The sequence below is a fragment of the Amblyraja radiata genome, chromosome 5 (assembly GCF_010909765.2).
Source record: "Amblyraja radiata isolate CabotCenter1 chromosome 5, sAmbRad1.1.pri, whole genome shotgun sequence".
Lineage (NCBI taxonomy): Eukaryota > Metazoa > Chordata > Chondrichthyes > Rajiformes > Rajidae > Amblyraja > Amblyraja radiata.
The window spans coordinates 70,284,098-70,308,213 of NC_045960.1; the positions used below are offsets into that span (position 1 = coordinate 70,284,098).

At 42.1% G+C, this 24,116-nt stretch overlaps 1 protein-coding gene across 2 annotated transcripts in view; it reads right to left on the reverse strand.

Moving 5' to 3' along the window:
- The window catches only part of matn3 (matrilin 3), a 38,242-nt gene that overhangs the window by 11,458 nt on the left and 2,668 nt on the right, over nt 1-24,116 (reverse strand). Inside the window, exons 2-7 of one of the 2 annotated variants that reach the window (XM_033021506.1) lie at nt 13,203-13,772; nt 9,548-9,670; nt 8,444-8,566; nt 5,598-5,720; nt 4,015-4,137; nt 1,037-1,159 (exon numbers count right to left, since the gene is read on the reverse strand). In XM_033021506.1, the coding sequence (XP_032877397.1) occupies nt 1,037-1,159; nt 4,015-4,137; nt 5,598-5,720; nt 8,444-8,566; nt 9,548-9,670; nt 13,203-13,772 (1,185 nt within the window). The remainder of the gene's footprint in view (nt 1-1,036; nt 1,160-4,014; nt 4,138-5,597; nt 5,721-8,443; nt 8,567-9,547; nt 9,671-13,202; nt 13,773-24,116) is intronic. The other variant, XM_033021507.1, reaches the window with a different exon arrangement.

Consider the following 24,116-nt stretch of genomic DNA (forward strand, 5'->3'; position numbering starts at 1 on the left):
AAATGACACATCACCAATGGTGAGAAAATGATTTGCGTCCAGACCACAAGAAAAAACCCAACAACAATCCTTTACATTTTTCTTAGATTCTAGAGTTTATATGCCTATTCTACTCAAATACACGTCTCATTCATAGAATTTAATCCAGTGAATCTCTCTAAGCAAATATATCCTTAACTTGGGTTTGGTAAATAAAATGGTTGCTTTACCTGCCCCCTCGACTCCATTCAAGGACCCAAGCAGTCGTTCCAGGTGCGACAGAGGTTCACCTGCACCTCCTCTAACCTCATCTATTGCATCCGCTGCTCTAGATGTCAGCTGATCTATATCGGTGAGACCAAGCGTAGGCTTGGCGATCGTTTCGCCGAACACCTCCGCTCGGTCCGCCTTAACCACCCTGACCTCCCGGTGGCTCAGCACTTCAACTCCCCCTCCCATTCCGTATCCGACCTCTCTGTCCTGGGCCTCCTCCACGGCCAGAGTGAGCAACACTGGAAATTGGAGGAACAGCACCTCAAGCGGACTTGGGGAGTCTGCATCCTGGTTGCATGAACATTGAATTCTCACAATTCTGTTAACCCTTGCTGTCTCCTCCCCTTCCTACCTCTCCCTCAGCCCCCGGGATCCTCCTCCTCCTTTTTCCTTTGTTCTCCCCGCCCACCCCCCCCCCCCCTCCCCACACCCCCCCCCCCCCACACCCCCCCACACCCCCATCAGTCCGAAGAAGGGTTTTGGCCCAAAACTTTGCCTATTTCCTTCGATCTATAGGTGCACCCGCTGAGTTTCTCCAGCACTTTTGTGTACCTTTGATTTTCCAGCATCTGCAGTTCCTTCTTAATTACTCCATAAGTGACAGGTAGTATTCTCCAAGTCTGGCAATTCAAACATTTTTCAGTATGTACACACAATATGTGAACATAAGTCTTGACAAGACTTGTCGAAGAGGTAGAGATTTATTATCACTATTTCACTAATCAATGTGGAGCAACTCATGGTCATCGTGAAACATTAATACCCTCGGTGATGAATGACTTACTTGAACAAGTTTTCCGATCCTCGTTTAACACAAAACCTGGGTGGCATCTGCAGTAATAGTTGGTGGCAGTGTTCAAGCAGATTTGCTCACAGTCATGGCTTCCCGTGGCGCACTTATCCACTCCTGAAAGTTTACATGTGATTTACTACATTTTATCTGTAATATTTGTAACAAAAATTAACTTAGAAAGTTATTTGTTTGTTTTAATAGAAGCAATATCCACAAACAAAATATTAAAGTTGCCAACATATCAGATTTCATTAACGCTATTTCATACAGAAAACATGAGCCGCACTGCAATTAGTGTACAGAGATTGTGGCTTCTTACAGATTGCTCACTATCGTTATCAAGCTGCATTAGGAATCAAACTTCATCTTAGGGTGAAAATAAAAACAGTGATGGAGAAACTCAGCAGGTCAAGCAGCATCTCTGGAGGGAATGGAGAGACGACTTTGTGTCAGGACCCTTCTTCAGACTGATTGGAGTAGAGGGGAATAAAGCTGGAAAAGAGAGATAGGGGTAAGCCAACACTAGAAACCATGACAGTGATAGATGGATACAGTTGAGGGGCGGGGGATTGGGGGGCTGGGTGGGGGTGTGAGGCCAGGGAAAGTGATTGGCAAATGGGTAAAGTAAGTGACAAAAGCTAGAGATGAACAGAAGACAAAAGGCTGTTAGATAAGGAAAGACAATGAGGGGTGAAATGTAAAGCTGGAGGAAGGGACATGGGTGAAAGGAGACAAGGGGAGAGGGCGTGGAATATCAGATGCTCTTTTTCCAGTTTGCGTGTAGCCTCACTTTGGCAATGTAGGAGTCCCATACAGAACGTTCAGAATGGGAATGGGAAAGAGAGCCAAAATGATTGGCATCCGAAGGGTTCCCACCGGCCTTGATTGAGAGAGCTTAGTGTTCAGTCAAACAGGCCACATCAGGAACACTGAAAGCCATAGCTGATGTAGGTGCATGAAAATCTCTGCTCACCTGGAAGGGCTGCTGGAGTCCCTGGATACAAGTGAGGGAGGGGGTGCAGGGATAGGTGTTACATCTTCTGCGGTTGCAGGGGAAAGTGGCTGGGGTGCGGGCAGGTTAGGAGGGAAAGGATAAGTAAACCAAGAGCTACTGAGGGCGTGGTTTCTCTGGAAAGCAGAAAGGACTGAGGATGGAAAGATTTGACTGCCGGTGGGATCACGTTGAAGGTGGCGGAAATGTAAGTGAATGATGTGTTGGATGTGGAGGTTGCTGTGGTGAAATGTGAAGAGCAGGGGAGCTATCCTTATTCTACCTGGGGGAGGAGGGGGATCGAGAGCAGAACTGTGGGATATGGAGGAGACATGGATGAGGGTTCCATCCACAACAGTAGGGGGGACCCCATGTTAGTAACTCTAGCAGTTCTGTTCTTGCTCCCCCTCCCTCAGGCAGATCCCACTTGGTTTGGTTATAACCCAATGATATGAACATTATTCCCTAGAAGTAGTACACTCCTTACAGTCTCTTCCCTGTCCCCCCTCCCCCTCCCGCCCCCTACACCCCCCCACTACAGTGTGCACCATCTCAATCACCCTGCTCCTTTCCCTTCTTCATATGCTCATCTCCTATCCCCGAGTCCCACATCTCCCTTTTATTCCCTTCTACCCATATCCCACCCTCTGTCCACTACATCACCAATTTTGGTGTCTTCTGCAAACTTACTAATTGTGACATTTACATTCTCATCTGAATCATTAGTCCTAGCACTGATTCCTGCAGCACATCACTGGTTACAGGTCTCTCATCTGAAAATTAACCTGATGAAGAGTCCCAACTCTTCTGCTCTCTGCTCCTTCCTTCCACAGATACTGCCAGGCCTGCTGAGTTCCTCCAGTACTTATTTTTTTTGCTCAAGATTTCATAATCTGCAGTTCCTTATCTGATCATATTTTGCTGTGAGTTTTATCAGGTTCTCTATTTCTTTGTTCCATAAAATTCTCTGACCAATTTTTTGATTGCCTGTCTTAACTTCCAATTACACTGGTATTGATGATGTTTCTGGTAAACAGCTTGGATTATAATATCACATCAAAGGTATGACATAACAAACTGGTTGATATTATTGAAAATCGGTATTGTTTTGGATTTGTGCCTTCTGACTATTTCCTTTCAAACTCTGACATTAATTTAAATTAATTTAATTTAAATTATATAATGCAACATATAAAATAGGTGCAGGAGGAGGCCATACGGCCCTTCGAGCCAGCACTGCCATTCATTGTGATCATGGCTGATCATCCACAATCAGTAACCCTTGCATGCTTTCTCCCCATACCCCTTGATTCTGCTAGCCCCAAGAGCTCTATCTAACCCTCTTTTAAATTCATCCAGTGAATTGGCCTCCACTGCCTTCCGTGGCAGAAAATTCCACAAATTCACAATTCACTGGGAGAAAATGTAGTTCTCATCTCAGTTTTAAATGGACTCTCCCTTATTCTTAGACTGTGGCCCCTGGTTCTGGACTCCCCCAACACTGGGAACATTTTTACTGTATCTAGCTTGTCCAATGCTTTTATAATTTTATATGTTTCTATAAGATCCCCCTCATCCTGCTAAATTCCAGTGAATACAAGCCCAGTCTTTCCAATCTTTGTGGATGATCAACCATGATCACATTAGGCAAAATCTTGCCAAAACTTACATAAGGGAGAAAGAATGAATGATGGAAATAGGCAACGTTTCGGGCCGAAACCCTTCTTCAGACTGAAGAAGGGTTTTGGCCCGAAACGTTGCCTATTTCCTTCGCTCCATAGATGCTGCCTCACCCGCTGAGTTTCTCGAGCATTTTTGTCTACCTTTGATTTTCCAGCATCTGCAGTTCCTTCTTAAACAAGAATGAATGATGATTGATTTTCACATCATAAGGGCTATGGCAATATTCATGCAAATATCATCAGCAACAAATTGCCTTGAAGACAGCATGACAAACTCATAGCAATATGTAACTTACTTGAGCAAGTTTTCTGATCTTCATTCAATACAAAACCTGGGTGGCAGTTGCAGTAATAACCAGTTGTCGTGTTCACACAGATTTGCTCACAGTCATGATTTCCAGTAGCACAGTGATCCACTTCTGAAACAGGCAAATACATTGAATGATGTCTTCCATGAAAATTGGTGAATAGGAATAAACCAAATTTATTGTTGTATTTTTAATGGTGGCAAATATTCACAATCAGAATGTAACAATCAAAAGCCAATAAGATAGTTTATGAAATATGATGTATGGGTGATTTGCGAAAAGATTAAATTACTGTTTCTCGGTGGTGAGCTGTTTTTTTATTTATTTTTTATTTTTTTTTATTAGAAGTACAATAAGTTACAGTAATACACACCACATATATCTTATTACATTTGTTGTACCCCTTTATTTTTTGAGCTTTAAGAAAGATAGAAATAAAAGAAGTAAGGAAAGTGAGAAAGAGTCGTGAAAGTGCAGGAAAGTGCTGGAAAAAGAAAGCCCATTAGAGAGAGAGTTAGAGAAGAAGGTTAAGAAATAGACCCTAGAAAAGAAAGAAAGAAAGAGAAACAATCGCTCTATTATAAAAAACTCCGCAAAAAGGGATATACCAACCATATTTTTCATCCCCGTTACCAGATCCTGGCACCATTTATTTTTTAAATTACTATTGCACCTTATGCTTCTAGTAAGCTCATAAATGCAGACAAATATTTCGTTCCAGAATTTTTGGATTTTATACCAAAAAACAAAAGTGTGCTATGGTAGCTTCTTGAGACTGACATTTATCACAAATGGGTGAGACGTTAGGGAAAAGTTTATTTATTTTGGTTTTTGAATAATATAGTCTATGTAATGTTTTGAATTGAATTAGAGTATGTCTTACGTTGATCGAGCATTTATGCACATATAGTAAGTGTTTATCCCAGCTCTCTTTTGAAATTTTTATAGCTAGTTCTTGTTCCCAGTCTCTTCTAATACCGTCAATTGTAGGTATTTCTATATTTAAAATAGTGTTATATAAGTATGATATTAGATTTGCTGATTCGGCCTTTGTCTTCATTGCTTCGTCCAGTAAGTCTGGAGGCATGTTATGATAGTCTTTTGTGTATTTTTTCAGATAGTCACACATTTGAAGATATTTAAAATATTGATTATTTCTCAAATTATATTTCAGTTGTAATTGTTGAAATGATAATAATTTTCCAAATTCATACAAGTCTCCGAGCATTTTGATTCCTATTCTTTCCCATTGTGTAAATGATTTATCTATAGTAGAAGGTTTAAACGACGGATTATTGACTATTGGCGATAAAAGAGATAGATTTCTTAATTTTAGATTCTGTTTTATTTGTTTCCAAGTTCTAATTGTGCTATGTATAATTGGATTTTTATTGTAATTGTTGTTATTCAGATTCATTGGTGAGAGGAGAGTCACTCCTATATTGCACGGAGAGCAGTCCTCTCTCTCCATTACAATCCAGTCCACCTGCCGGGCAGAGTTGTCCAGCAGGTGAATCATATTTTTAATATTTACTGCCCAATTATAGTACATAAAGTTAGGGAGTGCTTACTTGAGCAAGTTTTCTGATCTTCATTCAATACAAAACCTGGGTGGCAGTTGCAGTAATAACCGGTTGTTGTGTTCACACAGATTTGCTCACAGTCATGATTTCCAGTAGCACAGTGATCCACTTCTGAAACAGGCAAATACATTGAATGATGTCTTCCATGAAAATTGGTGAATAGGAATAAACCAAATTTATTGTTGTATTTTTAATGGTGGCAAATATTCACAATCAGAATGTAACAATCAAAAGCCAATAAGCTAGTTTATAAAATATGATGTATGGGTGATTTGCGAAAAGATTCAATTACTGTTTCTCGGTGGTGAGCTGTTTTACAAAGTATTTTGTAACTAATGAAAATTTAACAAACTGCAGATGCTGGAAATCTGACACTAAATGAGAAAATGCTGGAAATACGCAGCAGGTTTGACAGTATCCATGGCAAGAGAAACAGTTAACACTTTAGATCTGGGCCCAGTTCTGATAAAGAGCCCTGGTCTTGAAACGTTAAATATTTCTCTTTCCACTGATGTTGACCCATCTGTCGAGCATTTACAGCATTTTCCTTTTTTACTTTCATTACTAAATTGCTGGCTGAGCCGCTGCAGGTGGCATTAAGGATCAACTAGGTAGTGTGTGCTTCAAGCTTAAAGTAACTCTCTACTTTTCTTCCCCTTAGAGTCAATAGAGTGATACAGTGTGGAAACAAGCACTTTGGCCCAACTTGCCCACATTGGCCAACATGTCCCAGCTCCACTAGTCCCACCTGCCTATAGAGTCATAAGACTAGAATAATTAAAAGGCTTGTAACATCAACTGTCAAAGGCCGTTACGATATTTTGCAGCAATCAGTTTATCTGTCCATCTACATCCAGAAAAGGATGTGCTAGTGGTCAGAGTCAGTGGGCGAGATCCAGGAAAAAACGTGAAAAATCACTCAATATCTTTTGAACTAATACCTTCCCTGTTTCCATCCCACAAACGATGTGAACATCCATTCATGGAAATTTTCTACTGAAGGAATGCAACAAATAACTGTGCATTTGTATACCAAGATTATTATCATGAATTAACATAATAATTGCATTTTTATATTAATAATGCGAGAATCTTCAAAATACTTAAAAAAATGTGAAAGGCTGCAAAGATTAGTTGGAGTTGTTTTGGTACAAATTGGCTGGTACGTTAATTGACTGCTATTAATTACCTCTGGTGTAGATGGATGGCAGGTGAAAGGAGAATGTTCATGGAATGGTCTAACTTCATGTTGAGTTAGAACATGAAATATTATCAAAGAGAATGGTCTCACAGATAGTCACCAAGAATGAAGGACACATTTATAAATGAATCAAATGTGTTTTATTAGAAATTAAATTTGCAGTCCAATATTTCCTTGCAAACCCAACTTTATACATTTCAATTTCAGCAAAATGCATAAATTCACAAAGCTTGGATTTAATGACAATTTAATGGATAAATATTTTGTGAGGTTTAAATGGAGTGTTCTGCAGATATTGACAAAATCATATTGCAGTATTACATCGTGAGAAGTGACCATTTGGCCCATCGAGTCTATGTTGGCTCCCAGAAGAGGAATCCCATCAGTCTCATTTCCCCCTCTAATTCCCTGCAGCATACTCTCTCAAATGCAAATTAATTCCCACCGATACTCCTGTAACACACCTTCACTGGAGCAATTTACATAAACCTACCATTTCACTGCACTTCATTGTGTATGTGACGAATAAATCAGACTATTGACTATTGATATCTTTGGGACGTGGAAGGAAATGGGAACATGCAGGGAAAAACCAAAGTAGGGAGAATAAAACACTTAGATGTATGTTCAACATCTGAGATCAGGATTGAATCTAATTTGTTGAAGGTGTGAGGCATAAACATTAATTGCAGCGGCACAGCATTACCCCTAATATATTTTCAGAAAATAAATGACAATGAAAGAAAATTTCTACAGGTCCAAAATCTTATGCATCATCAACAATAAGATAGAAATGAGAAAAAAAATGAACACATCCCCACACACCTTCCTCTTCTAGCTCACGTCAATGGCATAATCTAAGCATAATTACGCAGATATGTAAAACCAGGTCATTCTTGTTTAAGAAAGAACTGCAGATGCTGCAAAAATCGAAGGTAGACAAAAATGCTGGAGAAACTCAGCGGGTGAGGCACCATCTATGGAGCGAAGGAACAGGTGACGTTTCGGGTTGAGACCCTTCCTCAGACATTCTTGTGGTCAGAATAGGAGAATGGGATTTGCTGTATTTTCAGTATTTATGTGAAAGAAAATGTAATACTTTATACTTTTTGATTTTTCCATATGTTGGAACAAATAACTTGTCAAATTTAAAAAAAAACGTCCTTCTGAGGGCAATCCATTCAACATCTGCTTAACTTAATATATTCAGCAAGTGGCGCATCTTTCATAATATAAACTCACAGTATAAGAACAAAAAGACGACCTTAGCAAAAGTCATATAGGGAGGAAAGATTGCTTGACGATTAATTTTCACATCACAAAGACAAAACTCGAAATCATCCAACTGACAACAAAATATTGTAATAGTATTTACGGAATCACCAATCGATATAGTAACAGGCACAAAAAGCTGGAGTAACTCAGTGGGACAGGCAGCATCTCTGGAGAGAAGGAATCGTTGACGTTTTGGGTCGAGACATCTGAAGAAGGGTCTCGACCCGAAACGTCACCCATTCCTTCTCTCCAGAGATACTGCCTGTCCTGTTGAGTTACTCCAGCTTTTTGTGTCTATCTTTGGTTTAAACCAGCATCTGCAGTTCCTTCTAACATGATATATTGATAAATGGCTTACTTGAGCAGGTTTTCCGGTCTTCATTCAACCTAAAACCTGGACGGCATTTGCAATAATAACCAGTAGTTGTGTTCATGCAGATCTGCTCGCATTCATGGTTTCCAGCAGCACAATTAGCCACTCCTGAAACAGTTTCATTAACACATTTTATTCATTAAACTAGATGATTAAAAAATGCTACATTTATTACTGATGATAGACATAAAACACTCAGCAGATTAGGCAGCATCTCTGGAGAGAAGAAATGGGTGACGTTTCTGGTCGAGACTCTTCTTCAGACTAAGAGTCAGGGGAAAGGGAAACAAGATATAGATGGTGATGTAGAGAGATATAGAACAAATGGATGAAAAATATGCAAAAAAGTAAAGATGGTAAGGGAAACAAGCCATTGTTAGCTGTTTGCTACGTGAGAACGGGGAGCTGGTGTGACCTGGGTGGGGGAGGAATGGAGAGAGTGGAAATGCAGGGGTTACTTGAAGTTAGAGAAATCTGGACCTACCTGATCTCCCTGTTGCCAAACGTCCTAGGCCTCCTCCATTGTCAGAGTGAGGCTAAATGCAAATTGGAGGAACAGCATCTCATATTTTGCTTGGGCAGCTTACAACCCAGTGGTATGAACATTGATTTCACTCCAATGTCAAAATGTTTCTTAAATTTACTTCATAGGCCAAGTTTTAAATCAGTTTCTCTAATATGTCAGTATGTGGTTGGATGGTAAAACCTTTAACCACCTTGTAAATTATAGTAACATGTTTAAACTCTCATATCAATGCAAATTGCTTTGATAGTGTTCATTGATATAATTTAGGACATATGAACATTGTTACCTTTTTCAAATGTTTATTTAGATATTTCATTATTTTCTTCAGTGTGTGGTGAAAAAATAATTGTTCTATTGAAATATTTAATCTTATCTGTGATTTAGTAACATTTTCATGGATCTATTTAGTTGTTTTTCAAATTTACAATGGGACGAAAAGCAAAAGATAATAACTAAAACCCTAGGTTACAAGATACTAAAGGCAGCAGTTATCAATGACCCCCCGCAGTATAACACATGACATTATTACATGGTAAATCCAGCAGCGGAGATATGTTACTCACTGGAGCAAGTCTTCTGGTCTTCGTTCAATTTAAAACCTGGATGGCACCTGCAGTAAAAGGCTGTTGTAGTGCTCACACAGATTTGCTCACAATCATGGCTTGCAGCGACACACATATCAACACCTGAAAGAGTGTAAAAGTATTTTTAATGAGCAATAACATGTGATGGAAATACAACTAGAAAAAGCACGTCTGGTACTTTTCAGTTTCCTATCGATCAACATCAAAGAATCCCCATGATATCATTGGAGACACAGGAGATTGCAGATGCTACAATCTTGTTCAAAAATCAAACTGCTGAAGGCACTCAGCAAGTCAAGCAGCATCTGTGGAGGCAAGGGGATGGGCGACAATTTAGGTCGTAACCCTGTATCATGACCAGAAACATCAATCATCTCTTTCCTTCCACAGATGCTGCTTGACCTATTGTGTTCTTCCAGCAGTTTGCTTTTTGCCCCATGAAAACATTGCTTACACTCCAGTGGTACATACTAGTGCCAATAACCTTTTGCATTGATTTAGTTTGACAATGGCTGTTTAAGTCATAATCTGACATTGATTATTTGGTACCTATAAGGACTATTATGGAATAAATACAAATAAACTGTTGACAAACAGATATAAAAATCTCTGTTCTTTATTTGGGTCATCCATTTTACAAATTTTAGGCAAAATGTGTTTTGTGTCTTTGTATAAATAGATTTGGCACCTGTTACCTTTGTTTTAAGTGCTACAGGCTTGATCTAGTTGCAATCATAGCAACCAAAGTTTATGTGTATGCCTGTAGCTTGTGCTGTAAGTCACCATGCTGAGAGCATTAGCAAGCATACAGCTCATACCCACCAGAAATATGCAGAACAAAACGATCAGATGGATACATGAACAATGGCGGACCCGGCATGGGGGGACCACCGTGAGGGAGGGGAATGAACAAGGGAAGCCCCGGTGTGGGAGGACCATCGTGAGGGGGGGGGGGGGTGGGAAGGGAGGAGAACAAAGGGAGACCTTGCGCGGATACTCTGTAACTTTGTCAGTGCCATTTTTGGGTGATTATTTGCATACTTTGGGTATGCAAGCAAAGAATTTCACTGGGACTTGTCAAATGTGACAAGAAAATGTTCATCCATTCATTCATTCATTCATTCATTCATTCATTCATTCATTCATTCATTCATTCATTCATTCAGCACATAATGATGATTTGACACCAGGACTAGCTCAGCACTCTACTTTGTTTGGCGGTACAGGATGAAAACAGGCCCTTCGGCCCACTGAATCCATGCTGACCATTGATCACCCATTCACACTAATTTTATGTTATCCCACTTCCTACACACATTAGGGGCAATTTACAGAGGCCAATTAACCTACAAGTCCACATGTCTTTGGGATGTGGGAGAAAAACGGAGCACCGGGAGGAAACCCATTCAATTACAGGGAGAACGTGCAAGCTCCACACCTGAGGTCAGGATAGAACTCAAGTCTCTGGCGCTGTGAGGCATGGGCTCTACTAGCTGTGCTGCTGTGTCGCCCTTACACAGTTAATGCCCCTTACACAGTTGGACATTGGTTCAGCAGCGAAAAACCCTCAACCAGCACCACTTAGAGGGAACATCCAGACTGTTGGGTTACTTTCCACTGCATGTGCATTGTCCCTATGAGATGATGCTTTCAATAGTTCTCTGGTGTCTCCAGAAAGCAGATGCTGAAGAACGATCTGGATGGTTGTCGATGTTTGGATCGAGACCAACTGTGGCTGCAGCAGGTGACCATGGCAGTTTAGTTTAGTTTACAGAGCGAAAGAAAGGCACTCCAGCCCACCACGTCTGCGCGACCAGTGATCCCCGCACATTAACACAATCCCACACACAAGGGACCAATTTACAATTTTTTACCAAGCCAATTAACTTATAAACCTGCACGTCTTAGGAATGTGGGAGGAAACCAGAACAGCCGGAGAAAGCCCATACAGGTCATGGGGAGAACGTACAAACTCAATACGGACAGCACCGATTGTCAGGATCGAACCCGGGTCTCTGTAAGGCATCAACTCTACTGCTGCGCCAGCATGCCGCCCCTATGACAGTCGAATGAAGCAAAGAGTCGGGTGTTTTACATGGGTGAGGTCCTGCCTTAAGATCGATTGACAAAATGATCTCTCGTCCAGTGCCACCCTCCTCGCACTTCTCTCAATTGTTCCTACTTTCTGCCTTCTGGTTGCAGAAAACATTTTCCAGAATGCTGCTTGAACTAGAGGGTATTAGTTACGGGGAGAGGTTGAACACACTTGGGTTGTTTTCTCTGGAGCATTGGAGGCCGAGGAGAGACCTGATAGAAGTATTCAAAATTATGAGGCATATATACTGTAGGTTAGACATTCAGACTTTTCCCAAGGGTGGAAACATCAAATATAAGAAGGGCATAGTTTAAAGGTGAGAGGGTAGAGTTTAAAGGAGATATGTGAGGCAAGTATTTTTTTACACAGAGGGTGGTTGTTGCCAGGAAGATGCTGCCAGTGGTGATGAAGGCAGATACGATTGTGACATTGAAGGGGCTTTTTGATAGGCACATGGTATGCAGGGAATGGAGGGATATAGATTGTGTGCAGGCAGAGGAGCTTAGTTTAACTTGGCATCAGGTTTAACACAGACATTAAGGGCCAACATGTTTATGTGCTGTATGGTTCTATGTTCTTAACCCCAGCCCCATAGACTGTCCCAATAGGCAATTAACTACTAAAATATCCTGAGGTGAGCCCAAGCAGCGGTTACTGATCAATTACTGTTTCCACAGGTGATATGTAGTAGCCAACTAACTTACCAGCTCCTCAGTAGGAAGTGGGAAGAAAATGAGGCAACTCATCTGCACTAACCCAATCACAGAGAGAACATGCAAACAGATGGGAGGTCATGTTGCAGTTGTATAAGACGTTGGTGAGACTGCATTTAAAATATTGTGTTCAGTTCTGGGAACCATGTTATAGGAAAGAATGGTTCAGAAATGATTTATGAGGATGTTGCCAGGACTAGAAGGTGTGAGCTATAAGGAGAGGTTGAATAGGCTGGGTCTCTATTCCATGGAGAGCAGGCGGATGAGGAGGGATCTTATAGAGGTGTACAAAATCATGAGAGGAATAGATTGGGTAGAAGCACAGAGTGTTTTGCCCAGAGTAGGGGAATCAAGGACCAGAGGACATAGGTTCAAGGTGAAGGGGAAAAGATTTAATAGGAATCTGAGGGGTAACTTTTTCACACAAAGGGTGGTGGATGTATGGAACAAGCTGCCAGAGGATGTAGTTGAGGCTGGGACTATCCCATCGTTTATGAAATAGTTAGACAGGTATATGGATAGGACAGCTTTGGAGGGATATGGATCAAGCGCGGGCAGGTGGGACTAGTGTAGCTGGGACATTGTTAGCCGGTGTGGGCAAGTTGGGCCAAAGGGCCTGTTTGCACTGTATCACTCTATGACTCCACACAGACACCACTTAAAGGGCAGGTTTGAACTTGGTCGCTGGAGCTGTGAGGCAGCAGTACCGTGATGCCCTAACTTTCAAAGTACCATGGACAACAAATCATCACCAAGAAATGCAGATAACACAATTATTTCATTTAATCCACATTTGCTGAGTCTATTCCCTCCACTAACTGCTTACCACAAAGTGTCTCCTTGAACTTGGACGTCAGCTTCTCGATCACACCGTATGTCTCCACGTAGAAGACATGATCATCTAGGGGTTCACTGGCCATTTGTCTGAGAGACATCATGTCAGCCCTGCCCACACCAACCGCATAGATCTCAATGCCAGCTGCCCGAGCCCTTGCAGAGATTTCTGACACCTGATCCTGCGGCCGTCCATCTGTCACAATAATGGCTACTCTGGGGATGCCACGGTCCTTGGGCCTTGCTCCTGCAATGTCCACGAAAGCCTTGTCCATGGCACCCTCGATGGCCAAACCAGTCATTGTGCCAGTTGCAAGTGGATCAATTTGAGAGACTGCGCGCTTCATGTCTCGTTTGTTAGTGTAAGTGTTCAACATAAACTCAATCCTCACTGTGCTTGCATAGTTGATGACTGCCACGCGGGTTCTATCAAGTCCAATATCCAATGTGTCAACCATATGGCCCAGGAAGACTTTCACTTGCTCAAACTCGTGAGGTCGGACACTACGAGAGCTATCGATGATAAAAACCACATCTTGGGGTTGACTTCTACATTGTGATTCTGTGGGGGAAATAACAGACCATATAAAATACAATGGAAATAACCACATAAAATGTCTTTGAACATTTTTCAAAACATACTTCCATATTTCCAATAAAATTAATATAAATAGCATATGATTTTGTGTGCTGGTGAGTTTCTTAGAAACGAGGTGATGACCATCGGGAGGAGAATGGGGAGAGCAGGGGAGAGATAAGACTTTGCCTTCCATCACAGTGAGGAGGAGATTCACTGTGATGGATGTTCGTGTAAATTATGTTGTGTCTTGGTTGTTTTTCTTGTTTGTATGACTGCAGAAACCAAATTTCGTTTGAACCTCAATGAGGTTCAAATGACAACAAATAAATTGTATCATTGTATCATTATTGTATCATGACCAAATTATGAGAGGCAAATATGGGAACTACATACCACAAGCCACCTGCTGGTGAAAGTCAGCCACTGCATGGTGACATTGTCTTAGCAAAATTAAATAAGTAACATTTCATTATTTGTAAAGTGAAATTTGTACAGAAAATGCAAGTTTAATGAATGTTACCAAAACAGACAGATATGTTCTTCTTTCTTACCTTTTCTTTGATGCTTGTGGTGTTGAAATCATGATAGGTTGCAATTGCAATCACTTTATTCATGATTTTAAAGCTGTGGACTGCTTCCTACTTTAATTTTATATTTCCTCCTGCAAGCTACATGGTGTTAAAAAAGCCAAACTTCTACTTTATAGAATCACAGAACAGTACAGCTCAGATACAGGACATTGGGCCCAACTCCTTCAGTGGGCAGCGTTCTGTATTAATTCCATCCTCCAGCTCTTGATCCATACCATCTATGTGTAAGGGATTCAAGTGTTCATCTAAATGCTGTCATTAGGGTGCAACGGTTATGGGGAGTGGCAAGAGAATGGGGTTGAGAGGGAAATATAGATCCACCATGATTGAATGGCGGAGTAGCCTCGATGACCCATTTCTGCTCCTATGTCTTATGGTCAGTGACCCAGTTTCAACCATACTCTGAGGCAGTGTATTCTAGGTCCTTTCCACTCGCTTGGTGAAGAAGATACCACACCTGCCACCATTTGAAAATGAAAAATCTTACTCTGAGTGCGCGGGTCGACGGAGTGCTCGCCCATTACGGGTGGGGTCCAGGGGCTCACCTTAGCTCCTGGATTTTAAGGGTTTTTTTTAGTAGCTTGCCGATATAGCGATATATTCAGAGCTGCCAAGTTTTGTCAGAGCATTTCAGTATTCTAGTACCTGAAAATCAGTATTTTGCTGAGGAAATCAGTATTTTTACTCGGCACCATTTTGCTGAATTTTTAAAAAAATCGGTCATACCCATGTAAGAGTACAAGAATGCATAAAATGTTTATTGTGAATTTGTAAGATGCTTTATTGTGTATTATACGTCGTAGCTGCTTCTTGCATTTGTCCAGACGCGTGCGTGCGTGTTCTCTCTCTCTCGTAAAAATCGGAACAAATACGATAAAATCAGACGAGTTGGCAGGTATGAGAGGTATGAGCAGGTATCAGAGATTCATTCATGAGATACCCCTCATATCCCCACTAAATATATTGCTCCTTATCCAGAACCTAAATTGTTCAGTTCAAAAGTTTCATGCAGTCTGCCCTGTCTGTCTATGGTGGTGGCCCGTCAGTAATGATGATGGCGGGTTGTGCAGTCTCAATTCTGGTGACTTCTGACACGGCTTACAAGTCCAATTTGTGAACCGCACACTCAAGGGCAGTGGGGGCAGATGAAGGTCATCGCTGGCGGGTTCTGGGCTGCAGCCTTCCTCCACTCCCTGGTTTTGGTAAGTCGCTCTAGGCGGCGCTCCTCGAAGCTGCTGGCTGCTGTTCGCACTGCTGCGCGCCAGCGTGTTCTGTCCCTGGCGCAGGCTTCCAGTTGCTTGGGCGCAAAACCCCTACAATAGTGGAGATGGTCCTTGACGCAATCTTAGTACCGCTTCCTGGGTCACCCACGGTTCCTTTGTCCCTGGGAGAGCACGCCGTAGAAGGCCTGTCGAGGCATGCGGGTTTCATCCATCCTGATGACGTGCCCAGTCCATCGGAGCTGTGCTTTGATGATCATTGCCTCGATGCTTGTGAAGCTGGACCTGTCCAATACTTCTAGGTTGGGCACTTTGTCCTGCCTGCGACTGCCCATGATGGACCGTAACGAGCGCATATGGAACTTCTCAAGTTGACGGATGTGATTCCTATACAAAGTCCACGTATCACGGGCTGGAAAGCACAACTACTTTGTGGACTTTGAGTTTAGTTGACAGCTTGATGTTGTGGTGGTTCAACACTCGTGTACAGTCGTCCAAGTGCTTGACTGGCTTTGCTGATTCTCGTTGAGATTTCCTTGTCCAAGGAGCCATCAGATGATATTACACTTCCCAAGTATTTGAAGGAGTCAACAGCTTTCAGCTGTGTGCTGTCAATGTGTACACTTGGGCGCGGTGCCGCAGAGTCTGGAGCCGGCTGGTGGATGACTTCCGTTTTGCTGAGGCTGATTGTGAGACCAAAAACCTGTGCTGCTTCCGCAAATGTGGTCACAATGAACTGGAGGTCAGACTCCTCGTGAGCCTTGAGGGCGCAGTCATCCGCAAAAAGGGCTTCGACAATGAGCCGTTCGTGCGTCTTGGTTTTGGTGTTCAATCGTCGAAGGTCAAGGTTTTGGTGTTCAATCGTCGAAGGTCAAGGAGAGATCCGTCCAGACGGCACTTCATGTACACGATCGAGGTCCTGGAGTGCGTGACTCAGGACGCAGCCAAAGAAAAGGTTGAAGAGTACAGGGGCCAGAACGCAACCTTGCTTCACTCCATTGGAGATGTCGAAAGGTGCAGCAGTTTCGCCGTTGACCAGAACTGTTCCTGTCATGCCATCATGGAAGAGGCGGTTGATCTGGATGAACTTTCTTGGGCCGCCGAGCTTGTGAAGTATCAACCACAGAGTCTCTTGGTTGACCGTGTGAAAAGCCTTGATGAAGACTGCGCAGAGGTCCATCTTCTGCTCCATGCATTTTTCCTGTATCTGTCTCACCGTGAAGATCATATCAGCAGTGCTGCGACCAGGGCTGAAACCACACTGAGACTCTGGCAAGCTTGCTTCCACGATCTTATTGATTAGGCGATTGAGGATGACACGGGTTAGTATCTTTCCAGCGATGGACAACAAGGAGATGCCTTGGTAGGTGCCACAGTCAGCTTTGCTATCTTTGTTTTTGAACAAGGAGACAACAGTGGCACCCCTGAATTAATCGGTCATACTTTCTGTCTCCCAGATGTTGGACAAGATGTTGTGGAAGGTGTCTAGTGTCTCAGGACCTGCTGCCTTGTACAGTTCAATAGGGATTCCGTCCATGCCTGATGTCTTGCCTGTGCTGGTTTGACTGATGGCCTTCTTGATCTCTTCCAAAGATGGGTGGAGGTCAAGGTCATCAAGTGTTGGCTTTTGTGGGATCTGGTCGAGAGTGACTGGGTCAACGGCAGAGGGTCTATTGAAGAGGTTGGCGAAGGGTTCTTTCCATCTGTCTGAGATGCATATCCCCGCTAAATTTATTGCTCCTTATCCAGAACCTAAATTGTTCAGTTTAAAAGTTTCATGCAGTCTGCACTGTCTTAACTTCTCTATATTACTAAAAGTCTGATCTTGACCACTTCCTGTTGTTCTGTATATTGATTTTAGAAAAAACGCTGCCACTTACGGCTGCGATTTCTGGCCATCTTACTCAGAGTACCCCTCCGCTGCGCAGAACAAGAGGATTTTTCCCATCGATGAAAAATAAAAGAGTTATTAGTGTTTAAAAAATGTTGAGATTCTCTCTCCTGAAGGCCACGCCACTTCCGGAGGGACTATAAAACCCGGAAATGTTGACTGCCTCAGTCAGTCTCTGCAAGATGGGGGAGCGAGAGGGTCACGTCTCTCAGTCTGAGCAGTGAATAACACTGAACACATGTCTACTAAACTGTGAGTGGTTTTTCTGACATGTCAGTACCCTTAATGTGGTTTGAAAATATGGTTTGGAAATGTTAAAGCTGTGTTGCCTTTGATTTGGAAATGCTAACGCTGTGTTGCCTTTGGTTTGGAAATGCTAAAGCTGTGTTGCCTTTGGTTTGGAAATGCTAAAGCTGTGTTGCCTAATTAAAGTTGCCTTGCCTAATTAAAGTTGCCTTGCCTAATTAAAGTTGCCTTGCCTAATTAAAGTTGCCTTGCCTTATTAAACTTGCCTTGCCTTATTAAACTTGCCTTGCCTTATTAAACTTGCCTTGCCTTCTGTATAATTAAAAGTCTAATCTTGACCACTTCCTGTTTACGCTTTATATTGATTTTAGAAAAAACACTAACACGTACGGCTGTGATTTTTGGCCATCTTACTCAGAGTCCCCATCTACTCATCAGGTGCTGAGGGTTTTCTCATTGATGAAAAATAAAAGAGTTGTTAGTGTTTAAAAAATGTTGCGATTCTCTCTCCTGTCAATCACGCCATGAAGGCCACCCCCCTTCTGGTGGTAGGGGGGAGGGACTATAAAACCCAGAAGTGTGTCCGTGGCTCAGTCTCTGCAAGATGGAGGAGGGAGATGTCACGACTCGCTGTCTTTAGTGGCCTTGCACCCTGCTTGAAATGCTATGAAACTGCACTTGAATTTGGTGGCCTTGCACCCTGCTTGAAGTGGTAAGAAACTGCATTTGAATTTGGTGGCCTTGCACCCTGCTTGAAATGGAATTTCAAGGAATAGCCGTGAGTCAACTGCCAGCCCACCAGCCGTGAGTGAGTGAGCTGCCAGTACAACAGGCTTGAATGACTGAGCCGCCAGCCCAAGAATCTACTCGGCCCATAATGTCCATACTAGCCCTCTGGAAACCAGTCCCTTCAGCCCACAACACCTATACTAGTGCTCCAAAAAGCCCCCCCCCACCGGCCACCAATATTGGAATTGGTGGAGATGTGGAATATTGCATTGGGGGACCAGCCCTGTGTGATGCGGGGACCCAATGGGTCCCACTTAGTCTAGTTATTTAATATATCTCAACGATATCCCATCTTAACATCCTTCTGTCCAGGGAGAAATGACCTGCTTCTCCATTCTCCCCTCTTAACTGAACTGCTCCATCCCAGGAAACATCCTGGTGAATCCCCTCTGGTCTTCAGCATTATCACATCCATCCTACATCTTGATGACCAGGCCACAACTGCACGCAAATGCAATGTACTTCAACATCTTAGCTGTTAACATTGATATTACCTTGCGTTCCCTGGTTCTTTACAATAAATTTTTTTTAAGCAAATTGCAAATCTACAAAGTTATTAATAACATTATTAACAACATTATTCTTCTCATATTGGACATGTTCCAGTAGTGTTTTGGGAAGAAGGAAGATAAGTCAGTTTTATATGCTACAATATTTTTTAAATGTATTTCTTTGTTCAAATATACATAAAGTGTAGGTAAAATATCCGACAAACCTTTTTTGAAGCAAAGTTTATAAATGACCACTTTTAAAAAAATTACTATTAAACAGAATAGGAAGCAAGCATTGGAGTGGGATTAGAATATACACCACATATGGGGAAAAAACCCACACAGATGTGGCCTGATTCTGTGTAGAGACTTTCCATAATTCTATGAAAAAACATGTGATGACAATAAACAGAGAGAATGTGTCCATTCATAGAGTTGGGCAAAACCTGTTTCTCAGATGTGAAAGAGAATTGCCAAGAAATCAAATAGAGATATTTAGAAGTTCCATATTTACCTACAGAATGTGGAATTTGCAACCACTAGGAGTCGTTGAGCTATGGATGCATGTGAGAGGCCGTTGGATGAGCAGAAGAGACTGAAGCTGGTAGAATTAGAATTATAAATAATGGAAAATGGCTCAAGGTGATCATAAATTGTCTCAGTGTAGGCCAGTTTATGCAAAATAACTGCAGATGCTGAAAATCTAAAATAACAATAGAGACTTTGTGTATTCTCAGCAAATCAGGCAGAATCCTCGGAGAGAGAAAAATTATTATTGCTGCAGGTCAGGAAAAAATAGCGAACAAATATGTTTTAAATTGTAGAGGGGTGGAGAGAACAAAGGAATCGTCTGTGGCAGGGTGGGGACCAAGAGAGATTGAATGACACAAATGGTGCTGGTGTCAGCTGTGAGGTCGTGAAAGGTTATTGGTCACAGGCAATGTGGCCAGAGCAGATGTAAGAGGAAGGAGATAAATGAGAACAGGGAAGAGAGAGAAACAGCAATGCTGTAACTGTGAGATACACATCACTGCAACTTCCGGAACTCTGAAATTAACAAAAATACTAGAGATACTCAACAGGTCAGAAAGTTTCAATGAAGGAGGGAAATAGAATTAGCATTACAAGCTAACGATCTTTCATTAGAACTTGTCAGATCTGATACAAATCTGGAAGGCATGCTCTGACTTCATAAAACATGCATATCTGGAATTCAATATTTTTGTTGGTTCTATTGATGAATACTAACCATCCCCTCCTTAACATAAGTGGTTCAAAGATGACTAAGGTAAATTCAAAAATGTAAAGTCATTCAGATTTTCAAAGATATACTACTGACAGACCATTTTGTGAGTCATGTCAAACATATTTAAATTTAACACATTTGTTTTATTCAACATGAATGAATGCATTTGAGAGAAAGTTCTACAAACTGGGTACCAAAACTTCAATGTAATCAAGTGAAATTCCAAGTATTAAATTAAATTTTACAAATATTAGTAATCAGCCTGAATATCTTGACATGATAAATTACATTTTGGTGCTTTACAATTTTACAGTGACATCAATATTTAACATCACATCAAAGAAGAAATGGTACGCGAATGGATAGGACAGGTTTAGATGGACTAGTGTAGATTGGACATGTTGCTCGGTGTGGGCAAGTTGGGCAGAGCTACACAGTTGGTTTGGAAAGAGTCATTGGAATATTCTGAAGAGCTGACTCAGAAGCCAAACTAAGCGAGATTGGAAATCAATCAGAAGCCATCTGTGGTTTGCACTGGAATAACAAATTCCTCCTGGTTCTTGTCATTGTAGAAAACGGTAAAGGTAATTTATTCCATGGACACACCACCTCTATTTTGCAACTATGCCTTAAGAGTTACAAGTACTTTCTGTAGAAGAATCTTTCTTTTAAAAAATGAATAAAATGTGGCAGAGGCCATGTAGATATTTTAAATACCAGGTATAGCTTTTGAAGTTAAGTGAGGGTTGAAGGAGATTGATGAGACCAGGATTGCTGGGGATTTGTCGCAGGGCGGATAGGAATTTGGCTTTGAACGAACAATAAAACAATGCTCGCCTCTGTATAGCGACCACCACATTCTAAGATTATGACATATACTGTAAGTGATAACATGTCCAGTGGTTTGTTTGAGATGAAAAGACATAGATCTTCACCTTCCTTCTCAGAAGCTGTTCATATTGTTTGTTGAATTTTTAAAACATGAAGACATACCAGAGTCCAATTTCAATTTCTGTTGCACAGCGTTGGCTCGAGGTTACTGAATTCATAATGACAGTAAAGCTATGATTGTCCACTATTACCACTGTAAATCTGATGGCAACTTCTAGAAACATAGAAAATAGGTGCAGGAGTAGGCCATTCGGCCCTTCGAGCCTGCACCGCCATTCAATATGATCATGGCTGATCATCCAACTCAGTATCCTGTACCTGCCTTCTCTCCAAACCCCCTGATCCCTTTAGCCACAAGGGCCACATTCTAACTTGCATAACTAAATGTGGAAAACTAAAGGCTGCAGTTGAGGTTACTTTGCTTCTCCATACATTGAACAATTTATTGCACAAGCTAGGAGTCTCATTCTCTCTCATGAAAAACAATCTTGAAATGATGCTTCACATTTCACCAAACATGTGGGCTCTGTAAGCCAAGGCCTGTTGCACATCCGTGAGACCAAGCATAGACTGGGCGACCGTTTCCCAGAACACCTATGCTCGGTCCGCCAAGTTCTACGGGATCTCCCAGTTGCTAACCATTTTAACTCCGGTTCCCATTCCCGTATTGATCTTTCTGTCCTACGCATCCACCATTGCCAGGTTACCACATGAAAACTGAAGGAACAGCATCTCATATTCTGCTTGGGCAGCTTACACTCTAATAGTACAAAGATTGAATTCTCCAATTTTAGGTAACTAATCTACAAATAACCACCCCCCACCCCCCACCCCCCACCCGTTACATTTTCACCTTCCTCCTCTGTTCTCTGTTCTGTGCCCCACTTGGATTTGCATCCATTTCCCCCCTCCTTCACCCCCCCTCACACCCTGTCCCCTTCCACCTAGTTCTTCTTCTAGCTTCACAATCCCCCCTCACCTGTATTCACTTATCACTTGCTAGCCTTTGTCCTGCCCCACCTCTCTTCCAGCTTTCCCTCCCCCACCACAACCAATCTGAGCAAGGGTCCCAGCCTGAAACATCACCTATCAATGTTCTCCAGAGATGCTGTCTGACCTGCTGAGTTACTCCAGCACTTAAGGGCCCGTCCCACTTGGTCGTCATTTGCGCGTCACGCAGGTGGCGCGCGAAGATTTTGTGAATCCCAAAATCCTGGTGCGCCGCGCGCGACCGCTCGCCACTGCCTACGTCACCGTGCACCATGCGTGCATAATGCACGCCATGCATGCATCACGTGCGCGTCACGACGCGCGCATCATGTGTCGTGACGTGTAAATGACGCGCAAATGACGCCCAAGTGGGACAGGCCCTTTAGTGTCTTTTTATGTCATTTTTGTCTCTTTTATATCTCCTTCCAATCTGATCTATCTACTCCTATTCTTATATTATTTCCTGCATATGATATGGATGTCGTTTATTCTTCCAGTTTAGACAGTGTGGCTTAGGGATGATTTACAGTCTGGTTTATTGAAGAGTCTTCATGGTTTTTTTGGTTTATTGACATACACCACAGTTGGCCGCCAAACTGAATCTAATGCCAGATTAGGGAAAATCTCTGCTCGCTGGGCCACAAACATTGTGTGGGCGACTGTCAGCGGGAATGATGAGTGCCACTCCTTTCCAACTGGAAATAAACTCCTGACCAGATGTATCCTTATTTTAGCTTCCTTGTTTGGATCGTTCAGTCTGATTGATTGAAGAGTTCTGCTACATTTTTTCCTGCCCTCAGATCCCACAGATCTCCTGGTGCAGACAGCAAGTAGTTTCCACTCGATGCCTCAGCACCTACCAGCAAGAAGAATGGGGAGCGCTGTCCCTTCACTGTTAACATGGAAATCTGGCCAGGTAAAGAAACATATTTCTAAGGCTCCTTGGCTGCTGCAAGGGAGAATTTCTGTGGGTGTTTTGAAACTTGTCTGTAATAACTTTAGTGGAGGATTCACCAAATTGTTTATATCCTTTTGTTGGGCTCCCACATCTCTTCTGCCAAAAATGCAGCGTGCAATGGGGGAAACTTTGCAAAAATGCTCATGGGAAGATTCTGCTTATATCAGGCGGAGACAAGAGTTGGTGCCAAAAATCAGTAGACATTTGTGTGTGTCTTTATTTTTACTGCAAATAAACCTTCATTGAAGATAGAGACAAAATGCTGGAGTAACTCTGCGGGACAGGCAGCATCTCTGGAGAGAAGGAATGGGTGACGTTTTGGGTTGAGATCCTTCTTCAGACTGGGACTTAGGGGAGAGGGAGTCTAGGAGGGTATATAGGAGGGTAAGGTATGAAAATGACAGATCAAAGCAGATGGTGATAAGGAAATGTAAAATGGTTCATTGTTAGCTGAGGGGAAGGTGACAAGGAGGCACACTATCAGTAGAATTAATCAGAAGGACAGTGGAACTAGTCAGGGAACTAGGGTGGGGGAGGGACAGAGAGAGAGGGAAAACAAGGGTTACTTAAAGTTAGAGAAATCAATATTTCATACAGCTGGATTAGAATACTGTGAATGGGAAGCTGCGCAAGCTGATGCACAATTCCACATTTTAAATAGTTACTTGCCAAAGAATGAAAAATATTGCTATCTTAAGTGTTTTGGTTTCATTTTGCCTCTTACTTTAAAGGTCTTGCAAGAAAAATATAAGATTATTTCAGAGTGTGTTTCTTTGTGCCTTAGTGCTGCAGAATGATCAATTAGTTTCATCTGAAAGCATCATAGTTGGATTAGGTGAGGATGGGGTGTGGAGGTGGGTGGGTGAGTTGGTGAGGGGAAGGTGTGGACATCAATGGAGTAACTAGGGGAAATGGAACTGGAAATGTAAAAGTCATTCAGATGGTAAGAAATATTTGAGAGGATAGACTGCAAAGGGGACAAAAAGAATGATACAAATTGAATTAAAAAAATAA